We start from the raw sequence: 26,833 nt of genomic DNA, 5'->3' as shown, positions 1-26,833 counted from the left end.
AGCCGGCCGGGGAGCGAGCGCCCTCTGCCGGGCCCACGCCGACGCCGCAGGCACCGCGCTCCCCGTTACAGGCGCGGCCTGGCCCCGCTCGCCTCCCGTCGCGGCGGAAGTGCGTAGGGGGTCAGGTGACCGGAAGCGTTCGGCGGCGGCGACGAAGCAGGGCGATTCCGGGCAGGCGGGCGGGCGAGACCCGGCAACGGAGACAGCGAGCGGCGCGGCCCCGGTGAGTGCGGGCAGCGAACCCGGCCCCGGGGACAGGCCCCGATGCCCACCGCCCGCGCGGCCTTGTCACCGCCGGGCCCTTCTCGGGCCTCCAGCCAGCGCGTGCACGGTGCGGGCGTGCCCCGCACACACGTTACACGCGTGTCGCGCCCTGCCTCCTGCACGGGCGCCCGGCGCGGGGGCGCTGCCGCCGCCGCCGCCGCCGCCGCTCCCCGTGTGCTGCGGGTGCACTGGGCCCGGGCGCGCGCGCGCGCACTTCGCGCAGGCGCCGCCGCCGCCGCCGCCTCCCGCGTGTTTGCCTGTGCACGTGCACGCCCAGCTGTCCTTGCCGGGCGGTGCCCCTGCCCCCAGCCCGGCCGGGAGCTGGTGCTTCCCCCGCCCGCGATCCCTGGTTCTGACCCCATGTGGTAAGGCAGGGGCAGGGGCGCATCGCGTCCCGCGTGTGTCGTTCCCGCCGGCTCGCGCTGCCTTCCGCAGGGTGCGGCCTGGGGCGACCCCGGGCGCTTCTGCCCAAACGGTTGCCTGCAAGTTCCCTCCTGGGTCCGCCTCGTTCAGCACCAGGGGGGCAGCAGGCGCCTGCATCTAACCCTCCACGGTTCCTGGCTCTGAAATGCACCGCGGAGCCGTCGCCGCTCCAGAGACTCTGGACACGCAATTGGCGCAGCTCTGCTGAGCGAAGGTGGCCTTTTTAGTCATTCCTTTCTCCTTGGCGCGCTGTACGGGCGTCCGCTCGACTCCTAACTAGAAGAGCAGGACTTGGGGCACCTTACAGACTAACCCACTTATTTGAGCATAAGCTTTCGTGAGCTACAGCCCACTTCATCGGAGGAATTCAGTGGAAAATGTTTCAGTGGCCTTTTCCACCGAATGCCTCCGACCAAGCGCGCTGTAGCTCGCGCGAGCGTATGCTCAAATAAATGGGTTAGTCTCTAAGGTGCCCCAAGTCCTCCTTTTCTTTTTGTGGATACGGACTAAGACGGCTGCTACTCTGAACTCTTAACTCGGGTGACCAGATAGCAACTGTGAAAAAACAGGATGGGGGTGGGGGGTAATAGGCACCTATGTAAGAAAAAGCCCCTAAAAACAGGACACCTGGTCGCCCTACTCTTAACCAAACCTGAATCCCATATAAAATGTGCAATTTCACACCTAACTTTGACATACGGGTCCAAATTTCCTACTATTTGTTGGGAGATAGTATCTTCCCTTCTATTTTTAATTTATGGGGTTAGCATAGTGTATAATACAGGGGTGGGCAAACTGAGGGCCACATTGGGGTGCCAAACTGTATGGAGGGCCGGGTAAGGAAGGCCGTGTCCCCCAAACAGCCTGGCCCCTGCTCCCTATCCACCCCTTCCCCCTGACTGCCCCCCTCAGAATCCCCGACCCATCCAACCCTGCCCTGCTCCTTGTCCCCTGACTGCCCCCTCCCAGGATCCCCCTGTCCCAAACCGCCCTGCCCTGGGATCCCACCCCCATCCAACCCCCCCGACTGCCCCCGACCCCCAACAGGCCCGCTGGGACTCCCACATCCTGTCCAACCACCCCAGAACCTCTGCCCCATCCAACTGCTCCCTGTCTCCCTCCCAGGACCTCCTACCCAACCCCTATCACTGCTGCCCCCTTACCATGCCACTCAGAGCAGCAGGAGCTCACAGCCCCACTGCCCGTGCGGTAGCGTGGCTGCAGGGGAGGGAGGACAGGGGGAGGGGCTAGGGGCTAACCTCTGGCCAGGAGCTCAAGGGCTGGGCAGGATGGTCCCATGGATCCTGATATAATACATAACTTATTTGATACATAGCGGTGAGACTGTGATGGGAAATGTACTCCAAGCGGGAATGCCATAAAAATTTCTTAATGTTAGTTATCAAGCGTACATTTGTAATTTTTGAGTGTCCAAAAGTGCATTAGGTGCTTCAGACTTCGGGAAAGGTACAGTTCCTGTCCCGTGGAACATATAGTCTGAGGCTCCTGTTCTGCAACTTAATCAGCACAATTGGAACCATTGTCATCCTTGGTGCTCCACAAGGGTCCACCCATCCAGATCCACTTGCAGGATTGGAGCCTGTATTAGGCATGACCCACAGAATGAGGGTCAGAAGGAAGGGGCTGAAGAAGGATAAGATAGACAATGTCGTCTCTTGGGACTTCCATAAGACATGCATGCATGCAGCTTGAGGGGTCCAGTTATGTTTGTTCTTTAACTTGCTTCTCATACGTGACACAGCAGAAGTGAGTTTCCAGGAGGGATTTGAATGGAGAGAAGAGGGGATGTTGGCTGGCTGTTTACACATGGAGAGGAGCATAGGAAAGAGTACAAAGTTGTGAGCAGCACAAAGGAACAAAGGGGGCATTGAGGCTGGCATGTATCCTTGGTGGTGGGCTGAGGGACCTATAAAAGAAAATACTTTTGGAGGAGGAGGAAATGAGGGACACCTCTAGCTTGAAAGTTCATCTGGCACATAGTTGGTATTTGAAGATGGGAGTAACATAGATTAAGTAATGAGCAAGAAAGGCTCTAAAGTGTCTTTCTCTCAAGACTTGGCATTTCTTTTCCTCTCCCTCCTCTTTCCTTCTCTTCTCCATGTTCTTCTGTTGGCTCTCTGGAGGGCTAGTTCCATGGATTTGAAATCAAGGGACTGATGAATAAACTCTTAGCTCTACATAGTATCTCCCAAAGCACTTCTGATTTGTTTTACAAAGCTTCATACCCAAACCATTCTAACAGGATTCTTAGCATGATTCTGGTGCGCTCTGTGACCCTGGGCACATACTGACTGGTTCTGTGACTCACTTTCCTCTGGGTAAAATGGGGATAACTATCTCATAGGAGAGTTTCGAAGGTCAGTTCACTACTGGTAGCAAAGTGCTTTGAGATCCTTGGATAGAAGAGCAAAGCAGATTAATTTATTTTTAAAAGATGGCACCCCTTGCATCAGTGAATGTGTGCGTTCTATTAGTGGAATCATTACTATAGAGCACACAGAATAGACCAAAAAATAGACTGCAAAGAAACCTGCGTATCCTGCACTTAAAGTGGTCTGACAGTCAATGACTAGCTTATTTTGGGCCACAAAGCTCACCTAATTCAAGCTCCAGCAGAGTGCTGGAAGAGGAGGTGGTTTCAGAGGTGGGTGGGCCTCCACTGAGAAGGTGCTTCCCAGTATATATGCTAACTACTCAGGCTATGCCCTGGGGCCAGATTTTGGGCCTTATACAGATCATACTTCTACCGTTCCAGGCTATCTATCTGAGACCTGGGAGGATGGCTCTGTGTCAGTTACGCTCAACTCAATGTTGCCCTGACAACCCTAAGAGCTAAAAATGTTTTTGTTTTTAAACAAAATCTTGGGTTCTGCAGGCATTGATAGGGAAAGTTAGAGAAAAGAGTCCTACTCACTGTTGACAGTGGATTTGCTGGGACCTGCATTGTGCCAATATGTAATGGCTATTTCTTTATTTTTATTGTACGTGTACTGGGAGGTGGGGGGTTTTTGTTTGGTTTGTTTTATCAGAGCATCTGATAGATTACAGGGATTGAGTGGCGTTCTCACACATAGGATGAGATGTTGCTTTCTGCAGCATTAGCCAAAGGCCCAAGCACAGTGCCTTGCCATGATTCATAGCTGTCAAGGCTGAAGGAACCATTGTGCTCTCGTCTGATCTCCTGCATAGCACCGATCTGCTCTTGGGCTACCAAAGGCATGAATTGCTACGAGGAGGCTGGTGTTGGGTTCAGCACTGACATCTAACTTTGTGCTGTGCTGACATGGACAAAGACACCATTATTGCCCTAACCAATGCAGTTTAGACACAGATAAGACATCGGACAGGAGTAGCTGCAAATGAGTTTTATCTTCTCTTTTTTTAATATATTTTTTTAAAAATAAATTGTCCTCTTTTCTAGCAATCTTTTCCTTAATTCTTTCTCTAGAATCTTTTTTTTTCCCTCTGCTTTGATTTCTTGTATGATAACCATTTCCCTTCTTCTTTTGCTTTCTCCTGTGGTCTCGATCTCTTCACCCAAGTTGTTTTTTCACCTTTTCACACTCTCCTATTCTAGACCTCCTCCTGCCACCTCCAAGTTGCCATTCTTCCTGGGACAGAAAACGTGAGTGAGGCACCCTGTGCAACATGGCTAAGAAAAGTAGGATAAATGATAAAAGTAGGATAAATGAAGTATTGTGAGAGGGCACTGCTGTTCTGTTCTTTATTGCTGCTACGCTGGGGAATTCTGCATAAAACTCAGCTAAGCATTTACTAGCTTTTTTTCTTCTTCTTCTTCTTGTCATGAGTGTGACATGCTTGTCCTCAATCAGGAAGCTCTATTTGTATGCAGAGTCATAAAGGCATCCATGACAGCTTGCTGTCCCCGTGGTCAGAGGCCTTTGTGCAGAGGAGCACAGAAGTTACTACATATTGCTGTTGTGTCTTCACTGAGCTTTGGCTTCCCTAATTCTTTGGCATCCTGAAGTTCCAACACATCTTTCTTCTAAGTAATGAAAGAGAGTGAGCTTTTAAGGAATTTGAAAATGCTAGAAGATGGCTGTCTAATACCCCTCAGGGTGAGCCACACAAGGCGGGGGAAGTATATATTACACATAGCAGTGACCTGGTGCTGTAACTAATCACCATCTGACTCATCCTAAAGAGGCTAAATTGGCTGCTTACCCAGGATGGCTACACTAGATTTTTGTTTTGGCAGTTTTCCCATTGTTGCCTTCCATCTGCAGTAGCAGTGGTGAGAGCACTCATATAGCCAAGGCCCGAGGTGGTGACTAGCATTTTAAGCACTACGTCATCTAAACCGGCAGAAAACTTCCCCAGGCCTAAAGAATGGAACTCTCTTTGGTATCTTTACAGTTCTTCTAAGTACTAATTTTCAGTGTGTGATAGTGTAACAGCAGCTTGTGACTTTGGAGGGTTTCTCTCATGCTTTTCATTGCCCTCCCTTAATTCTAGGGCTGCTTTTCTTCCCTCCCAGTGTTAACAGCCATTTACTTTTGTTTTAGCGGTAGGGTGCCAATCCTTCTGGCAGGGTAGTTCCACTCCAGCTTTCATTCTGTGTACCACTTCGTAAGAGAGAGACCCTCTCCTGTATCCACCTCCCATCCCAATACCCCAACCTTACATTACATAGTCTCAGAATACTTTCCATCTGTGGAGCAATGCTTATCTTGGGCCTCATTTTGAGAACTACTGGGGTTCTGGTTGGTGCTTATTAAAAGAATTGAGTCATTTTGAAACACAATCTAATGGAATTATTAGAGCTTTGACGATAGAGTTATAAAAATGTCAAAGGGACGCTGTCAGCTTGAAATCTAATCAGTTTTAAAAATGAGTTAAAAGTACCTTAGGTCCTTTCACAAACTGAAGAATCAGAAATGTTTCCCCTAACCTGAGAGCCATTTTATAAGTTATTTGTAACAGTTGCATTGCCAATCCTATCAATTCTATAATGCGTCAGGTCTTCCATTGTGCAAAATAACTTGGGTCGTTGATCTTGGGTAGATTTTGCATGTGGTAGTTTTGGACAGTACTCTCAACTGCTGACTTGCAGGAAAACACGTGATACTCAGTAATTCTTTCTGAACCATGTAGGAAACCAAGTCTCTCTCACCATCTAACTTACTATAGTGTTAAAGGTTATGTTTTTTAAAAATGCATCATGATAGATGGAAGCCACTCATTCTTCATCTGCCCTTTTTTCAGTACCTGGAGACAATTCTGAGCCCAGTAAGTTGTGATCCATGGCTACAATGATAACATGCCGAAGATTTCCAGGAGGAGTTCGCAGCATGGTTGCATTTTCAACTACAACCAAGTGCGGGACCAAGAAGAGAATTCCTAGTAGAAAACAAAAGGAGGATGAGAGCCCTGAAGTGAGCAACACCGATGCTAAAGCTGCATCTTCTATCAGATTGCTGAACCCTCTGGAGTACAGAGTACTTTATAATCCATCAGCCTACACAGGAACCAAAAGCGCATCCCATCAGAATGCTGCTAGAAACTGTGAAGATAGTGAAGGGCCACTTGGAAATGAATTCTCCAGCATCAGTGCTAAGCAGTTTCAGAATAAGTACAGCGTCACCTGTTCTCGAAGTCTGTCAAGCGCAAAACACACCTTGCTGGATCTGGAGTTCCATAAAACTCTTTCCACACAGGCCAGCTCAGTGCCTCCAGCCACACTGGAGCCCAAGGAAGACAAATTGCTAGATGCTGATGTGGAGGCTTATGACACTAAGGAAGACCCCAGAATGTTTCAGAAGCACAGACGCGAATACCGATCTCTAAGTTATGACAAGTCTGAGACCTTGCAGGTCCTTCCTCTAGAAGAAGGTGACTTGATATTACATAAAGTAACTGTACATAAGAGTGGCCTGATCCCAGGAACCATTGTGGAATACTTTTGCAAGCTGAGCTGTGTGCCAGTGCAGCAGCATGTGATGGTGAGATCCAATACTAAATTTATGATGCTGTGTCGTTACGGAATTGAAAACATCCAGCTGTTTAGCATCTCAGAACTCACTGACATTTTAAAGGCCTTTATCCGTTTAGCCATTCCACCAACCCACTCCATGCTGAATGTGTATGAGACTGAATTGTGCCATAGGGTCTGGGACATGAGCCTGGACCAGCTACTGCTGGTGGCTGACCTGTGGCGCTGCTTGGGACGCAGTGTGCCTCGCTATTTACAGATCTCCTTCAGTTATGTTAACTTGCACTGGAAAGACCTCACCTTGCCTCAGCTGGTTCAGTTGATTTATATCATAGGCGAAGGCCGGAGAGTGCCCCAAGATTTAATGCAGAAGTTGGAGACTTTAGTGTTGAAGTATTTGGATTCCTTCAACTTGGAGGAAGTGGGCACCATTTCCTTAGGGTTCTTCAAGTCCAACAGTGCCTTTTCTGAGCATGTCATGAGAAAAATTGGAGACAAGGTGTCGGGCCAGATGGCAGACATGAGCAATTATGCTTTAGTGAATGTACTTAAGATGTTCCGCTATACTCATGTCGATCATTTAGAATTCTTGAAGCAACTTGGGAAAGTCGTTCCTCCTCGGATTGGTACTATAGGCATCCAGGGTGTCATGCACATAACTCTTGCCTGTTCAGCCTTGCATTACCTTGATGAAGGGATTATGAATGCAGTAGCCTCTTTGTTGCCTTCCAGGGTGATGTATTGCCGTAGCAAAGATATCGCTAAATTCTTGTGGTCATTCGGATGCCTGAATTATGAGCCGCCTAATGCAGAGAGGTTTTACTCCAGCCTCATAGACCAGATGCACAGAAAGATGCATGAATTTGAGAAGTTCCCAGAACATCTCCTCACCTGTTTGTTGGCTCTGGCATTTGCTGGGCACTTCCCAGATGACCTGATAGATTACGCGCTGAGTGCTGAATTTATTCAGTTAACCAGGGAGAGTAAATTTGAGCTTAGAAAGGACCTGTTCACTCTTGATGGCAGTGTAGAGATCGAGTGCCCAGATTACAAGGGTAATCGCCTTATGCCACAGTTTCAGCAAGAGGTTACTGAGATGCTGTGGAAGTTTGCGAAGAAGGAAATCTGCGTAAAGCCGGAAGTGACAGAAGCTGTCTCTCTACTTGAGGTAATGTTAGGTGGACCCCAGTATGTCAAAAACCACATGATTTTGCCTCACACTAGATCAGATGATGTGGAGGTCCACTTGGGCACAGACCGAAAGCCATTACCTTTTAACTTAGAAGCTGCCACAGCAGCTAAAGGAGAACTGCAAGACATTGGAGTCAGTCTCACAAATAACTTAATGAATCAGCTGCTGAAGGGGAAGCCCAGTGGCAAGTCACTTGTGGGTAATAAAACTCAGACAGAGACTTGTAACCAGAAGGAGGCAGTAGAACAGAAGCAGGCTCCACCCATTCGGAATCATTCTTCATTTTCATATGAGGTTCCTCTGACTGACACCATTTTGAATGCTTTGACCAAATCAAAGTCCTCTCCTAAAAATTGTCCCTCCCAGCTAAGGCCACATCCTGGAGGCGTGAAGCTAGCCATTCAGGTCTCAAACAGGAACCACTATTGCTATGGTTCTAAACAGTTGTTGGGACTGCACAGCTTGAAAAGGAGGCAGCTACAGAAACTGGGATATGTGGTAGTCGAGCTGCCCTTTTGGGAATGGTTTCCTTTGCTCAGACGGACCCATTCAGAGAAGCTGAGCTACCTGCACCACAAAGTGTTTGACTCGGTTCTTTAAGAATCACAGTGTCAGCAAAAAACTGTTTGACAAATTAATGCCTGAATCACGTTCTGTAGGGGAATCTGCCTGGCTATAGAGAGTGAAATAGCCATACAAATGCTCCTGTCTGTTGTTTCTCATCACTGTTTAAAATGGCCCCTCTCTTAGATTAACTTACTTTAAGCTTTGGTTGCTGCTTTGCAGGCAGAGACTTGACAACCATATTAGCAGGTTCATCCTGCTGCCTCCTCTACAGCTGTAAATCCCAAGCTTGTTCAGCTTTGTAAGGAGATCCCAGAATGATCCCATTACAAATAAAATCTCTGGTAACATACTCTTTTATCCACAACACCTTTTCCCTTCAAGCGAGAGCTGGTGGGTTTGGTTGCTCAGTGTGTGAAAACCAGCCCCTCCTTCAGGATGATGAATCAATGCAGTCAGGACACCTGGAGAAGAATCAGTGAATTCTAAATTGTGCACATGCCCCCTGCTACGGACACCTCTTGCCCATAGGTACCTACCACACCTAGAGCCTCTGGTCTGGGTGTCAGGGAAATAGGCTTCCCTGTGCCCTGGCTCCTTCCAGTGCTTCTAGTTTGCGGGTGTATGGGAAGGATTCCAGGGCTTCCCCTTTCTTGGGCTTACAGCGAAAGTGAGGGAGCTGGTGAGTAGTATGGGGTTGGGTTGACCACATGCGTGCTGGAGAGGAGGGGGATGGGTGTGGGGAGGGACTGCGCTCTTTTGGACATTGGTTTCTCATGCATGTGTGCACACAAAAAGCCGTAGAGGGAACATAGGTCTTGGGTCACTCTCAGTGTAGAGGCATTCATCTTACACAACCCCCAATTACGTTGGTACTAATTAGCCCTGTTGATGGCAGTCTGACTCGCACAGGTAAAGGCTGAACGGCCTAGAAATCCAACTATCCATCTTAAGTGGTTCCTGCAAGTCAGGATTGAATCACAAAGACCAGCAGTGTGGCAGAAGCTTGTACTGCTGCTGTCTAGCATGTCTATTCTGTAGATTAAAAGATGGTTTTAGTCGTCATCCCCTTAGTTGATATACTTATTTTTGTCACATCTAAAATTAGATGGTAAAATCTTTGGGGGCAGGGAATAGGTCTTTCCTCTGTAAAGGTCCTAGCACATTTTGGAGCAGTGTGTAAATGATCATCTTCCTCTTATTTTATACCAGGTTATATTTCGGATCCCATACTAATAAACCATGCGAGCAGCAGAAACCCTGTGCTGTTGTTTGGGTGTGATTGGTAAAGTTATGTGAGTAAATATGGGGGCTCTTATTTCCACGTGTAGGATGCAGTGTTGCCATTTGTACACGTGCCCCAAATTTTGTGCCCAGAATTGCCCCCTGGCTGGAAGCACAACCACTTCGTTAGTCCCACTTCCTGTCATCAGCTGTCGAGGTCCAACCACCACCGAACCTTTGGTCTCCAGCATTCCGTCTGGTTCTCACGGGGCCGAGGTATGATTGAACCTTGCAACATGCTACTCAAAATGAGCTTTCAGCCGTCCTTATCGCTGTTTCCATGTCTTCCCGCTGACTCAGCAGACGCTCTAGGCCTCTGAGTGACCGTCCTGGAAGATGTATGAATTTGTGCGGGTGGCAAATGAGGGTTGTGTGCTGAGGCGAGTGTCTGTGTGTGTTTGGGGTTTCTGTGCATGCCAGTTGAATTGAGTGGGTGGTTGTGATGACTGGGGCATTGTGCTGGGAGATTTGCGTGGGTGGCAGTTTGGGTGTTCAGCTGTGGTAGTTGGACCAAGCAATCCACCATCTCTTCAGTCCGTCTCCTACCACCAATGAAAAGCAAAGTAGCTGTCCTGTAAAGGTGGTAATTAACTAAAGTACCTTTCATATCCCAATGGTCTAGGACTCTTGATATAGAATAGATACGTGCCTTACTGTAGGTGTACACCAAACGGGTGTAATTCATAAAGTCAAAAAGGCTGAGAACTTAAAAATTGGATGGCAGCAGACCATAAATCCCAGTGATAAGAACATACGGCCATACTGGGTCAGACCAAGATTCATCTAGCTCAGTATCCTGTCTTCTGACAGTGGCCAATGCCAGGTTCCCCAGAAGAATGAATAGAACAGGTAATCAAGTGATCCATCCCCTGTCACACATTCCCAGCTTCTGGCAAACAGGCTATGGACACCATCCCCGTCCATCCTGGCTAATAGCCATTGATGGACCTGTCCTCCATGAACTTATCTAGTTCTTTTTTGAACCCTGTTAAAGTCTTGGCCTTCACAATATCCTCTGGCAAGGAGTTCCACAGGTTGACTGTGTGTTGCGTGAAAAAATACTTACTTTTTTTGTTTTAAATCTGCTGTCTATTAACTTCATTTGGTGACCCTTAGCTCCTGTGTTATGAGAAGGAGTAAATAACACTTCCTTTTTTACTTTCTCCACACCAGTCATGATTTTATAGACATCTAGCATATCCCCACTTAGTCTTTTTTCCTAGCTGAAAAGTCCCAGTCTTATTAATCTCTCCTTATATGGCAGCTGTTCCATACCCCTAATCATTAGTTTTGGCCTTTTCTGAACCTTTTCCAATTCCAGTGTATCTTTTTTGAGATGGGGTGACCACATCTGCCCGCAGTATTCAAATGTGGGCGTACCATGGATTTATATAGAGGAAATATATTTTCTATCTTATTATCTATCCCTTTCTTAATGATTTCCAAGATTCTGTTCGCTTTTTTACTTTTTTTTTTTTTTATGGGTCAGAGAACTATCCACAATGATTCCAAGATCTCTTTCTTGATTGGTAGCAGCCAGTTTAGACTCCATCATTTTATGTGTGTAATTGGGATTATGTTTTCCAATGTGCATTACTTTGCATTTATCAACACTTAATTTCATCTGCCATTTTGTTGCCCAGTCACCCAGTTTTGAGAGATCCTTTTGTAGCTCTTCTCAGTCTGCCTGAGACTTAACTATCTTGAGTAGTTTTGTATCATGCAAATTTTGCCACCTCACGGTTTACCCCTCTTTCCAGATCATTTATGAATATGTTAAATAGGACTGGGCCCAGTACAGGCCCCTGGGGGACACCACAATTTACCTCTCTCCATTCTGAAAACTGACCATTTATTCCTACCCTTTGTTTCCTCTCTTTTAACCAGTTACCAATCCATAAGAGGGCCTTCCCTCTTATCCTTTGACTGCTTACTTTGCTTAAGAGCCTTTGGTGAGGGACCTTATCAAAGACTTTCTGAAAATCTAAGTACTCTATATCCATTGGATTTCCTCTTGTTCACATGCTTGTTGACCTCCTCAAAGAATTCTAGTAGATTGGTGAGGCATGATTTCCCTTTACTAAAACCATGTTGACTCTTCCCCAACAAATTATGTTCATCTATGTGTCTGACAATTTTGTTCTTTACTATAGTTTCAATCAGTTTGCCCGGTACTGAAGTCAGACTTACCTACCTGAAATTGCCAGGATCACCTGTGGAGCCCTTTTTAAAAAATTGGCGTCACATTAGCTACCCTCCACTCATTTGATACGGAAGCTGATTTAAAAGATAGGTTACAGACCGTTAGTAGGTCTGCAATTTCACATTTGAGTTCCTTCGGAACTCTTGGGTGAATACCATCTGGTCCTGGTGACTTATTACTGTTTAGTTGACCAATTTGTTCCAAAACCTCCTCTAATGACACCTCAATCTGGGACAGTTCCTCAGATTTGTCACCTAAAAAGAATGGCTCAGGTTTGGAAATCTCTCTTACATCCTGAGCTGTGAAGACTGATGCAAAGAATTCATTTAGCTTCTCTGCAATGGCCTTATCGTCCTTGAGTGCTCCTTTAGCATCTTGATTGTCCATTGGCCCCACTAGTTGTTTAGCAGGCTTCTTGTTTCTGATGTACTTAAAACATTTTTTTGCTATTACTTTTTGAGTCTCTGACTAGCTGTTCTTCAAATTCTTTTTTGTTCTTCAAATTCTTCCTAATTATATTTTTACACTACATTTGCCGGAGTTTATGCTCTTTTCTATTTTCCTCATTAGGATTTATCTTTCACTTTTTAAAGGATGCTTTTTTGCCTCTCACTTCTTTTACTTTCTTGTTTAGCCATGGTGGCACTTTTTTGTTCTCTTACTATGTTTTTTAATTTGGGGTATACATTTAAGTTGAGCCTCTATTATGGTGTCTTTAAAAAGTTTCCATGCAGCTTGCAGGGATTTCACTTCTGGTGTTGTACCTTTTAATTTTTGTTTAACTAACTTCCTCATTTTTGTGTAGTCTCCTTTTCTGAAATTAAATGCTACAGTGTGGGGCTTCTGTGGTGTTTTCCCACCACAGGGATGTGAAATTGAATTATCTTATGGTCATTATTACCAAGCGGTCCAGCTATATTCGCCTCGTGGACCAGATCCTGTGCTCCACTTAGGACTAAATCAAGAATTGCCTCTCCTCTTGTGGGTTCCAGGACTAGTTGCTTCAAGAAGCAGTCATTTAAGGTGTCAAGAAACTTTATCTTTGAATCCCATCCTGAGGTGACATGTACACAGTCAATATGGGGATAGTTGATATCCCCTTTTATTATTGAGTTTTTTTTATTTTGATAGCCTCTCTAAACTCCCTGAGCATTTCACAGTCTCTGTCACCATCCTGGTCAGATGATCAGTAATATATCCCTACTGCTATGTTCTTCTTGTTAGAGCGTGGAATTACTATTCATAGAGATTCTGTGGTATACTTTGGTTCATTTAAGGTTTTTTCTTCATTTGATTCTACTCTTTCTTTCACATGATGATTGAATGATTGAAACTGGTGATATTCTGAACAAAAAGAGCTCTCTGCTATGGTTGTAGGGGATTCCGTCACTTCACACCGAGTCATCAGACACCCTAGGCTTCAACATGACAATCCTGCAATATTATATAATCTTAGATATATTTCAGTGGAGTAGAGGCAGTAGATCCTACTGTGATACTACACACACAAACCTATATCAAATGTCAGAATTATGGTTGCCTGTGCAACCCATTTCCTCTCCCCAAAGTGCAATCCTTTCTGCACCATCCCCTCCAACCTCACCATGTCCCAGTGTCTTCACACAACTAGTCCCAGTCTCCACTCCTCAGGCCCAGCGAGTCCCTAGTATCATATTCTTCTCAGTCTCCTTGCTTAGCCATTCCCAGTTCTCCCCCCGCACCAGGCTCCTCATCTGATTATTTTCTGTCCTTCATGCTGCCCATGTTCCCTGTCCCCACTGGATCCCTGTACCAATTTCCCTCCGTGGCCTCATTCCAGTCTCAGTGTTCACTTGTCTCTTTGTCCTAGATTTTTTGTGCAGCCAAACCCAGTTCTTATCTGACTTCTCATCAGATCCGTCTCCCCTCCCCTCAACCTCGCTGGTTCTCAGCCTCTCTCTTGTCCAGCTAGTCCCTGTCTCCTCCCACCTCCTCATCTGATCCCAGTCTCCCCTCACCTACTAGCTCCTTATCGTCCCCCTCCCACCACCACACATACACACATTCAGTTTCTCTCCCAATTTCTTTGCCCAGCTAATTCCAGTCTTCCCTCCCCCCACCCCATTGCCAGTCTCCAGTCCAAGCCTTCTCTTCCCACCACATCCCAACATGCTCCTTGCTCCAATCTACTCGCTCTTCTCCCACCACCCCAGGTCCAGCTCTTGTCCCCTCTGCATTTGAATCAAGTAACCTCCTTCGTCAGGTTCCCTGGGCCCAACAGAGAGAGCACTGAGAGCACAGGAGAGACAATCTTCCTGCTCTCAGTTCAGGTGCCTGGACCCAGCATAGTCAACAGCAGCCCAGAGTTGCAATAGCAGGGAAAGTCCTGTCCATCTCTGTGCTGAAGCACGCCCAGTGTGGATGGAATCTTTGTGGAATTTAGCTGCTAAAATCGAGCATGTGTGAACTTAAGTTTTTTTTGAAAGGCTTTAATTTGGCTACATTTTAGCCGATTTTCACAAGAACAGCAAAAAGCACATCCCTGGCCCAAAGGCCACTCCCCTGTCAAACTTTGAGTCCCTGCTCCAAAGCATGGGGGCACTGGAGCTTTTCAAAGAAAACATAGCCATTAACATGTGCAAATCGTAGTTTTTCCAGTCTTGCTCTCAGAAACAACTGAACTGTTCCAGCTGAAATTTAAAACACAATATTCAAGCCTGAAGCAGACACCCAGTATGGAAAACCAAATGATTGAAGTTGGACAAAGTTGTAAGCAACTGAGAAAAAGATCTTATGACACAAAATGATGGGCAACCTTAACAGCAGGTGATATTACCAGCCCCACCTATCACTACTTTGCGGTTTGAAAGGATTGATGGGGGTGTGGTTCCCCCCCCATCCTACTTTTGTTGTAATTTTTCCCACTCCTCAGTGGAGGTATAGTTCACCTTTGCATACAGAAGATACAGTGCCTGCTAACAGGCCTGAGAAGCTTATTGATACCCTATTGAGCTGAATAACATTTATCTCAAATAGTAGCACCATTTATTTTAAATCTCTAGCGTTTCAGCTCAAAGAAAATCAGTCCTTAAACTGAGCAGAATATGAGCTGCCCGTTGACCAAAACGCACACAATTCTATCCAATCACTTACCTCACAGTGGATTGCCCCTCAACCAGAATATTCCTTACACCTCTCAATAAGGGAAGAGAAGACTAAGCGACATCTCACATGTGTCTGTTGCTGTGAGCTGTGCACTTTTTGGTGCCACGCTCCCTTTTCAAAATTACTATGAAGTGCACTTTGTTCCTCAGTCAGAAATCACTCCAGTGGAAACAGTTATTCTGTGGTCACCTACGTGAGTTGTACGACATTCTGTCCATGTGATAAATGAAAAAGTGGGTAGGATCTCTCTTTTCTGAATGCCCAGCCAGTCAGTTAGCTATAAAGTCCCTCTTGGTGGCTGTTCTCTGCTTGCTTTACCTGTAAAGGGCTAAAAAGTCCCCCAGGTAAAGGAAAGGGAGTGGACACCTAACCAAAAGAGCCAGTGGGAAGGCTAGAACTTTTTTAATGGGGGAGGGGGGACTTCCCCTTTGTCTCTGTTGTGGTTCTCCGGAAAAGAGGGGAACGGGGAGCAGATAAGCTATGAGAAGCTCTAAGACAGGTATGATCATAGATCATACCTAGCACTACTTATTTGGGACCCCCAGATGTGTAAGTAGATCAGGAATGTTTAGAAAGACGCAATGAGGTTTATTTCTTATGGCTAGTGGATTCTTCTGTGCTAACCCCAGATGCTTTTGTTTGCTTGTAACCTTTAAGCTGAACCCCCAAAAAAGCTATTTTGGGTGCTTAATTTTTGGAATTGCTCTTTTAAAATCGAGCAAAAGCCTAAGTTCCAGATGTATTTTCTTTCTTTCTGTTTTTAATGAAATTTACCTTTTTTAAGAACAGGATTGGACTTTTGGTGTCCTAAGAGCTTTGTGCATATATTGTTTAATTAGCTGGTGGCAACAGCTTATTTCCTTCATTTTTTTTCCTCGGCACTTCCCCAGAGGGGGCGTGAAAGGGCTTGAGGGTACCCCACAGTAAGGAATTCCCAAGTGTGCCTTCCTGGGTTCCAAAAAAGTGGTTTTGCATTTAGGTGGTGACAGTGTTTACCAAGCCACGGTCAGAGAAAAGCTGTACCTTGGGAGTTTAATACAAGCCTGGAGTGGCAAGTATTAATTTTTAAAATCCTTGTGGGCCCCCACCTTCTGCACTCGAAGTGCCAGAGGTGGGGAATCAGCCTTGACACCATACATCCCAAAAGCAGAAGAGACCACTTTGATCATCTAACCTGTCCTCCTGCATAACATAGTCCAAAGAATTTCCCCAAAATAATTACTAGAGCAGAACTTTTAGAAAAACATCCAGTCTTGATTTAAAAATTGCCAGTGATGGAGAGTCCACCATGACCTTGTCAACGTGGTAAGTTGTTCCAGTAGTTAATTACTCTGTGTTTAAAAATTTACACCTTATTTGCAGTCTGGATTTGTCTATCTTCAATTTCCAGCCATTGGCTCGTGTAATACCTTTGTCTGCTAGATAGAGGAGCTTGTTATTAAATACTTGTTCCCCATGTAGGTACTTACAGACAGTAATCAAGTCGTCCTTTAACCCTCGCTGTGTTAAGCTACATAGTTTGAACTCCTTGCGTCTATCACTATAAGGCATATTTTCTAATCCTTTAATCTTTCTCATGGCTCTTCTCTGAACCCTCTCCAAATTACCACTGTTGGTAATGCACAGTCAACTCTCTTTAAAAGCTGCTATGATCGTATCACCCCAAAGCTGATACTTCAGTGCTGGGCATCAGCATAAGAACCTGGCTAGATAAATAGATTGATCTTGTTTTTTATATATCTGTGTTTCTCCCTGATGAGATCCCAAAGTGATTCTTATAGATGAGAAGCAGCAGAAACAGAGGCAGATGAGATGTTTGTATTACCATTGGGTCTAGGAGCCCCAGATGTGGAGCAGGACGCTGCTGTATTAGGTGCTGTTCAAACACAGCACAAAGAGATGGTCCTTACCCTAAATAGCATATAATCTGAGTATAAGACGAGCCAACGTGTTGATGCCAACAGACCGATGGGGGAGTACAAGGAACCAGAGAGACATTATTGGTCAGCATGATAAATAGTGGTCTTATCGCACCAGTGCCATTCCCAAAGGCACGGAGAGAACAATTTGTGAGGAGAGCTACACACTAACAAATGGGACAGATAAGATAAATTGGGCACTCATACATATGCTTCCTCAGAGTACAAGAACAATGGGACGCTGAAAGTGAAAGGCAGAAAATTGAATAAGAAAACAGCTATGCGATATATAATTAACCTGTGGAACTCATTGTTGCAAGATACGGTTGAGGCTAAGAGCTTAGAATTCAAAAAAGGCCTACGCACTTACACTGTACTGGGGTGTTGTCAATGGACAGGCTAAAACAGCGTTTTTCAAAGTTCGGATCGCCACCCCGTACTGGGTCATGGCAAGACAGGCACTAGGTCGCTCTGGGCAGCACCACCGACCAGGGCATTAAAAATCCCAGCGGTGGTGCTGCCCAGATAAGACAGGCTAGTGCCTACCTGCTCCGACGCCGCGCTCCGCCCCGGAAGCAGCCAGCAGCGGGCACGGCTTTTCGGCGGGGGGGGCCATGGGGCTCCCCAACCACGGGCTCTGCACTCGGCCAACAGGAGCTGGGAGGCGGGATGGGACGTTGCCCGCAGCCGTGGTGTAAAGGCAGGCTTCCCGCCTGTCCTGGCGCTGTGGACCGCGCTGCATCCCAGAAGCAGCCAGCTACAGCTCGATGCATCCGATGAAGTGAGCTGTAGCTCACGAAAGCTTATGCTCAAATAAATTTGTTACTGTCTAAGGTGCCACAAGTACTCCTTTCCTAAAGCACCAAGTGATCTGTTGGCTAACAGAGAGCAGCTATTAAATAATGGTTATTAATTTTGCATTCAAGAGTAACTTTCATCTGAGGGTTTCAGAGCATTTATCCTTGCAACCATTGTGCATTGTTACTTATTTACATTACAGTGACAGCTAGATTCCTTGGTTGAGATCTCACATCCTATTGTGCTAGACCTTTTACTACCACACAATTTCTGCCCCCCGGCTTGCTTACTTCCATCCTGTGCCTGTCTTGTCTATTTAGGTTGTAAGAGGAAACAAGGACAGAGATGTAACATGGTTTGCTCAAGGTCACGCAGCAAGTTGATGGCAGAGATGAGAATAGGCCTTCTGACTCCTAGATCAGTGCCCTATGTCATGCTGTCTAGGAGCATAGTGTAAGCTATGGCACAGAGTGGTTAAGTGATTTGACTAAGGTCTTAGCGGAGAAGATTTGCAAAGACACAAAGGGGAATTAGGCTGCTGAGAGTTAGGCACCTTTGAAAAACTCCTTCAGGTTGAATGGATGGCAGGGCAGGGACTAAGTCTCTACCAAATGCTTCCTCTCTAGAGCACACTTTGATAAGGCTTGCATCTAATCACTGGTTTATTTACAAATGAGAATTTTCATAAAAAACACTCATTCCCTAGGCTTCCTTCTCAGACATTTTTCTCCTTTGAATCATGAATGATTTTAATTTGATCTTGGATCTTAACCCAGAATCACCTATGACACGCTCACTTGGGTTTTTCTTGAGTTGCTAAAAGCCTCACCCATTTGAATTTGAACTGCATTTTTGTGAGCAGTCAGACTTGCGATTCACCTGTGACTCAGGAACCGTTTACACAAGAGTCTCCTATTTTCCACTGTTCACTAACATTTATGTTTTGCTTTTGCCTTTAGTTCTGACTCTGATGCTTGGAAATTGAGCCCTCAAACTGCAAAGATGGTAATAAACATCTGCCTCCCACAGTTCAAGCCAAGAATTCACTGCAACAAGGTAAAAATAAAAAAGCATTGTGTTTTCTGCAGTTTAAGGCATAGAGGGTCTCCTCTGGTATCCCTTGGTTAGGTGGAAAGAATAAGCAGTCCTTGTCTCTGCTGGACAGAGTAGACGAAGGAGTGCTCACTCATTACATCATTTGTGTCTGAGATAATGTTTGCTTAAGAGCATTTTCAGATGCTCATGCAAATCTTTCTAAGAAAACGCAACCAGTTTTACTCACCAGGTTCTGTGGTGAAATCCCCCAGGAAACACCTGAGCAGTGTCTGTTGGAATTATCTCAGTGTAATGTGCAGAGAGATGCTCTTGTGGCATCACACTTAAAGGGCCATGGTCAGGTAGGTTACCTCGAAAACATAACAGGATTTTTTAATTTTGCAAAACTGGATGGAATTGCTTGGGGGTGGGTGTTGACAATTTATTTTTAATTTATAACTCTTTTTTTTTTTTTTTTTTTTTTTTTTTTGTGAAAGCCCCTCAAGTCTTCAAGACTCATCTTCAAAGCTAACCAGTGTTATTGCAAAGAATTGGGGCAGTGTGGTATAATGGTGAGTTAGGACTCATGGGTTCTTTTTCTGCATCTGGTAATTTGGGGTAATGGGTACCTGCAACTCCTGTTGACTTCGTTTGGAGTTGTGGGTGCTCATCACTGCTAAAAATCAGTGCCAAGGTATTTCAGGTTGGGCCCCCAGTTAGGAGGTCACTCTGAAAAATGTGGCCCTTATCCTTTCTCTGCTTCAGTTAGCCTCTCTGTAAAATTGGTGTTATAACACTGTTACACCTCATAGGGGAGTTCTGAGGGTTAATTAGTTCTGAGATCTTCAGATGAAAGATGGTAATGTTTGCATTATTCAAGTGCTTACATAGTCAACATTTTAATATAGACATATACCTTTTTCTCTCTGCCACCCGAAAATTCCCTGTGGCTCAGTAAAATGTAAAACACTTTCCCATTTTGCTTTCTAAGGCGTCAAACTATGTATAATAATGAGTTGAGCTTTCATATTTGGTTCTTGGAGTCATAGAAATCCTTAGAGATTACCTAGTTCTTAATTCAAAGCCTATTTTGAATGGCAAGGCCCTCCAAACTGCATCTCAGAAACAATAGAGAACCTGGGTTTTGACTTGTGAAAAATGCAGCATTTATTTACACAGTATTTAAAAACCCTTCCTAGATGGGGTTGATTACATTGCTGGTCTGTACAGGCCAGATGACTCCAATTAAGTCAGTAGAGTTGCCTGCTCTTACATCAGTGCTGAATTTAGCCTCTCCTCCATATTTTAGTCCAGAAGGAATTTGTGGCAAAATCCTTTACAATAAATGTTTTTTCAATTAAATTCTCATTTCCTTAAAGCGGCACTGTCATAATTGGTGAATGCTTCTAATGTCTTGAGCAACACTTCTGTACCAAGTGTGTTTGCAGAACCCAGCACCCCTAGACTAACAACTCAGGAACACACGTGCCCTGGGGAAGACAATCAAGAGTGCACAGTTCATCCTTTAAGTTTTGTTGTTCACAGTTGATCATTTAGTGCCTCAAAAATACTGTAAAAGTGGTTGCAAACTCACTTTCCTCTTTTGGGTCAAATCAAGCCCAGTATCCTCTCATTTTTCTTTAAACACAGATTTCTGCTGATGGTTATGAAGTTGAAAACCTCATCTCTGAAGATCTTGCAAAGAGAAACCGGGGCTTTCGCAGTGAATATTTCATCAAGCCCCCAGTCCATGTTACTCTCTCCTTTCCCTTCAACGTAGAAATCTGCAGGATTAACATAGACATCTCATCGGGCGGGTATCAGAATTTCACGGGGCTGGACATTTACACGTCTACCTCATTGAACAAAAGCTCTTGGAACAGCCCCGAGTCTCAGTTCTCAGGTCTGGCTGGTCAGCCTGTGTCGGACAAAGACGTTTTCACACTAGTGGGCAAAGCCATTCTAAAAAATCAAAGCAAAGTGACGTTCAGTCATAGGGGCTTCAAGCCAAGGCCTCCTTTCCATCAGATGGAAGCTGTCTTCTACCCTGGTTCTGCATCTCAAGACCTATGGAATAAAGGCCCTGCCTCACTGAGCAATGTATCGCACTTAAAAGTTTGCATCTCCCACGTAGCGGGAGGTGGCCTCCCTTGCATTAAAAGACTGGAGGTTTGGGGGCAGCCAGCTAAGTCGTGCCCGCAGGAAGTGATGGACAGCGTGTTCCAAGTGGCCTCTGCGTGCCTGGCTCAAGGCTTGGGCATCCAGAGTGCTGGTTTCGTGTTCCCAATGGAAAGCGAGTGCGTGCCCTTAAGCAACTCCGACTGCGAACAGCAGAGTCTCCAAAAGCTGGTTGATGTTGTTCAGGATATCCCTGAAGAGTTCTTGGACCCCATCACTCTGGAGATAATGCCCTTCCCAATGCTGCTGCCATCTGGCAAGGTGATCGACCAGAGCACTCTGGAGAAATGCAACCGGAGTGAGGCTTCCTGGGGTCGGGTGCCCAGCGATCCTTTCACTGGGGTTGCCTTTAGCCAACACTCCCAGCCCCTCCCTCACCCCTCTCTAAAGGCGAGGATAGACCACTTCCTATTACAGCACAGCATCCCGGGCACCAATCTCCTCGGGAGGGCTCAGGTCTTAGGGATGGTCACACCTTCTTCCCTAACCATTTCCTCTCTGAAAAGGAAAATGGACTGTATGGAGCAAAGCCCTGATGACAGCAACCACGTAGAACCCTCTTATTTTTCTACCACAAACTTACTAGCCATGTCTACCTCCGAGAGCGGTGCTAAAAAAATGAAAATGGAGAGTGATTCGCCTTTGGCCCAAATGGACTGCTCGACAGGTATCTCGCCTCCCTAATTCTCACTGTTTCTTCACTTTGCTGATCTCTCAGGACCAGAGTCCCACATGCCATCCCAAATGTGGTTTCACTTAATCCTCACATCTCCTGCAGATTCTCACACCAAAACCTAGGGGCGCTTTTTGAGGCTGTTGTCTTTTGCTCCTGCCAAACATTATGGAAATGGTTTTAGCGTGTCATTCATGTCTGACTTTCCCCTTTCCTCTACCCAGCACATTCTTTCTTTCATAGCCAGATTTTACTTCTGTTTTGTTTTGTTTTTTCAGTCCCTGACCTCATTGTTCTGCCTATGTCAAATCTACACCATTTTATTTGCCCATAATTGGTTCAGATCACTTAATTTTTCCGTTAGTGTTTTATTTCCTTTGTCCCTATCGTTTTCAGTTCATTGACAAATTTTGCTCTGCTGGAAAATCATCTCTTGCAGCCTGTGCAAAAAAATTATCATGGGGATTTTACTAGCCCAGGCACGCAGTCTGCTGGCCCATCGTCCCCATAATGGGGGAAAACCCTCAAATAGCTTCCCTGCGCCGAATGAACTTTGTAGAATCATGTATGGGCTGCTCACACAGGTCACAGCAATCACAAATGTGCTCCTACCGACCCTTCTGCTGCTTACTTTCCTACCCGTTCTCCCACAAGTGGCATTTACTTAACACAGCACAACTTTAGAAGCACTTGTCACATCCCAGTCAGTAACACTAAATGCTTGTGTTGATGGACGTCCCTGCCAAGGAAGCGTAAAGCCTTAAAACCAATGGATAGCAGAAAGGGGGGTGTGTGTGTGTGTGTGTGTGTGTGTGTGTCCAATCAGAGTGAAGTGCTAGAGGCCAAGGGACAGCGCTTGAAAGTCTGGCGGGGAAGGTACTATCCATGTACTGGGGGTGATTAAGCCAGAGAGGACATTTCCAAAGGAGAAACCTTTACAGTTGCTAAAAATGGGCTGTAGCAAGTGTCCAGAGGGGGGGCCGTTTGACACTGGTATCGACCCCCTCAGTATTGGCCACTTTCACACACACTTAGAAAAATGTCTGTGAGCAAAGCCATTGGGCATGAGCTCATCATCATGAATCATTTGCCAACTGTCATGTCACCAACTATGGGCCCGGTCTTGCACCCCTGGGTCGGTGAGCAGTCCCACTGATCATCCAAGGCTTTAACGCACCATTTAGGTCCCTTCTGTGCTACAAGCAGTCATTGTCAACCAAACCAGGAGATAGCCATGTTGTAAGCAGGTTCTCTGGCAGGGTTGTACTTGCTGTAATGTAGGCAGCCTCTCAGGCTCCCTGTCACTGTAAAGTTGGGCCAGGGGTGCTGGATAGCAATCGTGGATTGAAAGCACACTCAAGCTTTTTGACTGCTGAGCCAGTTACAGTGGTTGGAGAGGAAGGATGGCTTTGTTGTTAAAGCACAAGACAAATGCATCTGCCCCTCCAGAATGGGACCTACTGCTCCTGCTTTTTCATTCTCTAACAAGTAGTGCGTTCAGCCTCTGTCCTATAACGATCAGCTTAGCACAAGGGGGGCGATAGGCCTGCTGTCTCCAGGCATGTTCGGTCATGTAAAGCATTTTTCTTGGCATATTTATTTCCTTCCTTGTTTGTGCAGAAATACCTAGAATGTATTGAACTCTGGCTTTGCTCCAGAACACACACAGCCCTTTATATGCATGCATCTCCATTTTGCTCTGCATCTTTCTTACCAGTTGTGTGGCATAATTATAATTACTGCATTATTTAATAACATCGCAGATAAAGAGAGGTAAATGAAATTGAATAATCAAGGGAGAAGAGACTATGTGGGCATGGGTAATTTGAAGAGAAGTGGAGCGTCACAGAAGCAGTGAAGTTTAGGGAATCTGGCCCACATACAACAAGGTTAGCACCCAGTATATGAGTGTGTTGAACACAGAAGAATTGTCTCCCTGAAGAGCTGAGTTGAATTTTCTTGAATACATTCTGCAAAGGCTTAATGTAAACCAAATAGGATTTGGTCTGAAGGTGGCATGGAGAAAGTTCGTCCACAGTAGGTACGTGAAAATGTCAAAGGTGGGCTGAAGCCGCACAGTTAAGATCTGAATTCTCCCAGTCTCCCGAACAGCATTTCCTTTTTGGTTTAAAGAAAAGGAGTACTTGTGGCACCTTAGAGACTAACAAATTTATTTGAGCATAAGCTTTCGTGAGCTACAGCTTTAAACATTCCCCAACAGTGTTAGAAACCAAACCCAGGGTGCTGAGCTAGTGCCTACAGACCGGAAAGTGAAACTGACCAGTCTAGCATCAGCTGGCTAAGCTGAGCTAAATGCAGAAGTAAAGAAAGCGTGATTGGGATTTTCAAAAGGGCCCAAAGGAATTGGGTGCTTGAATGCCATTGAAGTGCAGGCTTTAAGCAGGCACATAAGCATTTGCAAGATCAGGGCCTAAACTTCAATGGCATTCAGGCACCTAACTCCCTTAGTCCTCTTTGTAAGTCCCAAGCAATAAGAGTAAATAAATTGTAGCATGTATATTGGGCTTGTCTTCCATAGATCTCAAAGCACTTTACCCAGCTGGGCCAGGTATCGGTATCCCAACTTCACAGGTGGGGAAGCCGAGGCACGGAGAGTTAGAGTGATGGGGCCAGTCCATCATAGTGAATCGGTGGCAGAGTCAGAACAGAGCTCTCCTGGCTGCATACCCACCCACCACATGACATGGGAAAAAGTAAAATGAGAGTTGAAAAGTCCTTTTGCGTGTCTCAGTCCGGGCCTTTCACTGGGCCATAGCAGTGACCATACGGGATGTTAGTGTGCGGCTGTGCTGTAGATTCACATGCTGGCCTGTCATGCGTTAACTCAGCCCTAAGACACTGTTTTGAAGAGAAATAAAAGGGCTTTTGTCTTATGTTCAGACCATCCCTTCAGAATTAAGAATGTGTTTAGTAGCGAAGCAGCATTTATTTTGTCCCCTGCAAAACCTGGCTATTTCTAGATCTCATGCCTTTCTCTGCAGGTCCAGTCTCTCATGAACAGAAGCTGTCCGAAAGCTTGAACATTGCCTTGACCTCTGCACTCAGCTCTAGGCCATCATTTACAGCTAGGTTGGTAAAAAGCCAGCAGCAGCCGCATAGCGAGGGGGGCTGCAGCAGTTCGTGGAATGCAAATGCCCCAGCTGGTAAGCAGCAAACCGATTGGTTTCACTTTTGGCATTCAGAAGCACAATGGTAGGCTGTAGTTTTTGTATTAATATAATTTAATAAGAACTCTCACAGGTTGGATTGTGCATTTTTTCCTTTCTTTTGACAGAGTAGTTCGTAAATCTACCCAGTGTCTCCTAAGAAGCCTTACTTAGCAATAACCATCTGAATACCTCCCAGTCTTTACTACTTTGTTCTCCCAACCCCCTGGCAAAGCACAGCTGTACTATTATCCCCATTATACAGATGGGGAACCAAGGCACAGAGAGACTGTGATCTGCCCAAGGTCACACAGGAAGTCTATGCCAGAGCAGAGAATTGAACCTGCATCTTCTGAATCTCAGGTCAGCGCTCTGACCACTAGACCATCCTTCCTCATCCACTGAGTGAAGCTGTTGCCCATTTTCTGTGTCAGAAATCAGATGCTAGGCGCTAACTTGTGCCATTGGAGGAGACGGGGGACCACGTGCAGTTCCCATAGTGGATGCAGATACCTGAGCTGCTTTCACTAGCAGTGTGTTCTATTGTTGAGCTATCACCATTGAGATGGAATCTGAATAGTCCATTCTAGGCATTATGGGCAAAAAAAGCAAAGTGGTATTTAAGGAAATGTGTTAAGTTCTTCATAGAGTGGAGTATGATACCTGTGCAGATGTCTGACAGAGACCAAGTTCAGTACTCAAATTCTAGTGTTTGAAAAAGGGGGTGATTTTTACCCTAGACAAAAGCGAGAATTCTTTTGCTAGGTTTCGTCCTCAATAAAATTCTGGTGGTACCAGACTTCACTTTGATCTAGTCTTCCCAAGCAGAAATGCTAGGAAGCAAGAGGAATATCCTTGGAGTTTTGACATGATAGCTTGTTATAAGGAAAACAGGGCCCGTTCCCAAGATAATGTGAGCGCTTGCAGTTCTAGCTGCTTGTAGGTGCACTTCACCTCAGAATCAGGCTTATAGCCTACATCTAACATCTTGTGCCAGAGTTTCAGGTGTGGAATAGGTACCATGTTGCCACGGTTGCTGTAGTATCAACTGACTTGCATTAACATTGACAAAACTTTCTTCTTCCAACTTTCCAGAGCACAATAGCAGCCCAGTTCAAGGATGCGCTTCCTGTAATAGAACATTTTCTTCTTATTTCAAAACGGAGCCTGTTTACCAGCTTCCCTGCGGCCACTTCCTGTGTCGTCCTTGCTTAGCTGAAAAGCAGAAGTCCTTAACGATACTGTGCATGAATTGTAAAAGGTCAGTCTCCACTCATGATGTGCTGAGGGTCCACTTTTAACTTCTTGCGCACTGCTATTGAAATGGCTGGCTGAAAGGCCCCAAGGAGAGCTGGAGCCGCTGCTGTTCTACTTGCCTGTATTGAATAGTACAAGGACGTGGTCCTTTAAAGAGCTTGCCAGATGAGTGCACATAATTCTGAAGAGGACTTTGTCTTCTTATGCTTACAAAGTAGTGGGGAGGGTAGAGCATCACCCCAGAGCAAAGCGTTACAAGGATAATAAAGCCATACGCTTCTTTAACAAGGAAAATGTATTTATATGAAACTGACATCCATCCAATCGTGCACCATCACTTCACCATTCCAACGGCTCAGTGGTTAGCATAGGTGCCTTTTGAACTGTGAGTTTAGCTTCCCTGTCACTTAAAACCATTTCAATATTTGACAAGTAGCCATTCAGTCCTGGGCCACGTGAAGTCCTTGTGATTGAATTCATGCAAGCTACCTGACTTCTCCCCTTTCCTGCCCCCACTCTCTGCAATTTCCCAGTGGTGCTAAGAGCACACAGTTCTCCTGTTCTGAAGACCAGTAAGTAATGGAAAGAGGAGCTGGAGTTAGTGCGTAAGTAACTCTGATGATGATCTCATTCTGCTCATACGAATTGTAGAAAAGCCATTGCATTACACACAATGTCACTCTGTTTGTCATGTGACAGGACCGGCTCCCGTCTGGCTGATAGACATTTACGCCTTAATAAAATTATGGTTAAAGTCA

The 26,833-nt window shown here is 45.7% G+C and overlaps 2 protein-coding genes across 3 annotated transcripts; both read left to right on the top strand.

The window, feature by feature from the left end:
• Positions 1-106: 106 nt before the first annotated feature.
• UBOX5 (U-box domain containing 5) lies at positions 107-26,833 on the top strand. 2 transcript variants are annotated; one of them, XM_038400292.2, is made up of 5 exons: positions 107-223; positions 18,725-18,821; positions 20,451-21,645; positions 24,654-24,815; positions 25,914-26,833. In XM_038400292.2, the coding sequence occupies exons 2-5, from the start codon at positions 18,768-18,770 to the stop codon at positions 26,117-26,119; spliced, it is 1,617 nt and encodes a 538-aa protein (XP_038256220.1). In that variant the 5' UTR covers positions 107-223; positions 18,725-18,767; the 3' UTR covers positions 26,120-26,833. The 2 variants fall into 2 exon arrangements, with proteins under 2 accessions (XP_038256220.1, XP_043368705.1); XM_043512770.1 differs by lacking the exon at positions 107-223 and adding an exon at positions 8,986-9,099.
• FASTKD5 (FAST kinase domains 5) lies at positions 5,973-8,453 on the top strand. The gene has a single exon (XM_043512769.1). The coding sequence runs from the start codon at positions 5,973-5,975 to the stop codon at positions 8,451-8,453; it is 2,481 nt and encodes an 826-aa protein (XP_043368704.1).

The sequence above is a fragment of the Dermochelys coriacea genome, chromosome 4 (assembly GCF_009764565.3).
Source record: "Dermochelys coriacea isolate rDerCor1 chromosome 4, rDerCor1.pri.v4, whole genome shotgun sequence".
In the NCBI taxonomy this organism is placed as follows: Eukaryota; Metazoa; Chordata; order Testudines; family Dermochelyidae; genus Dermochelys; species Dermochelys coriacea.
This window is presented reverse-complemented; position numbering and strand designations above follow the sequence as displayed.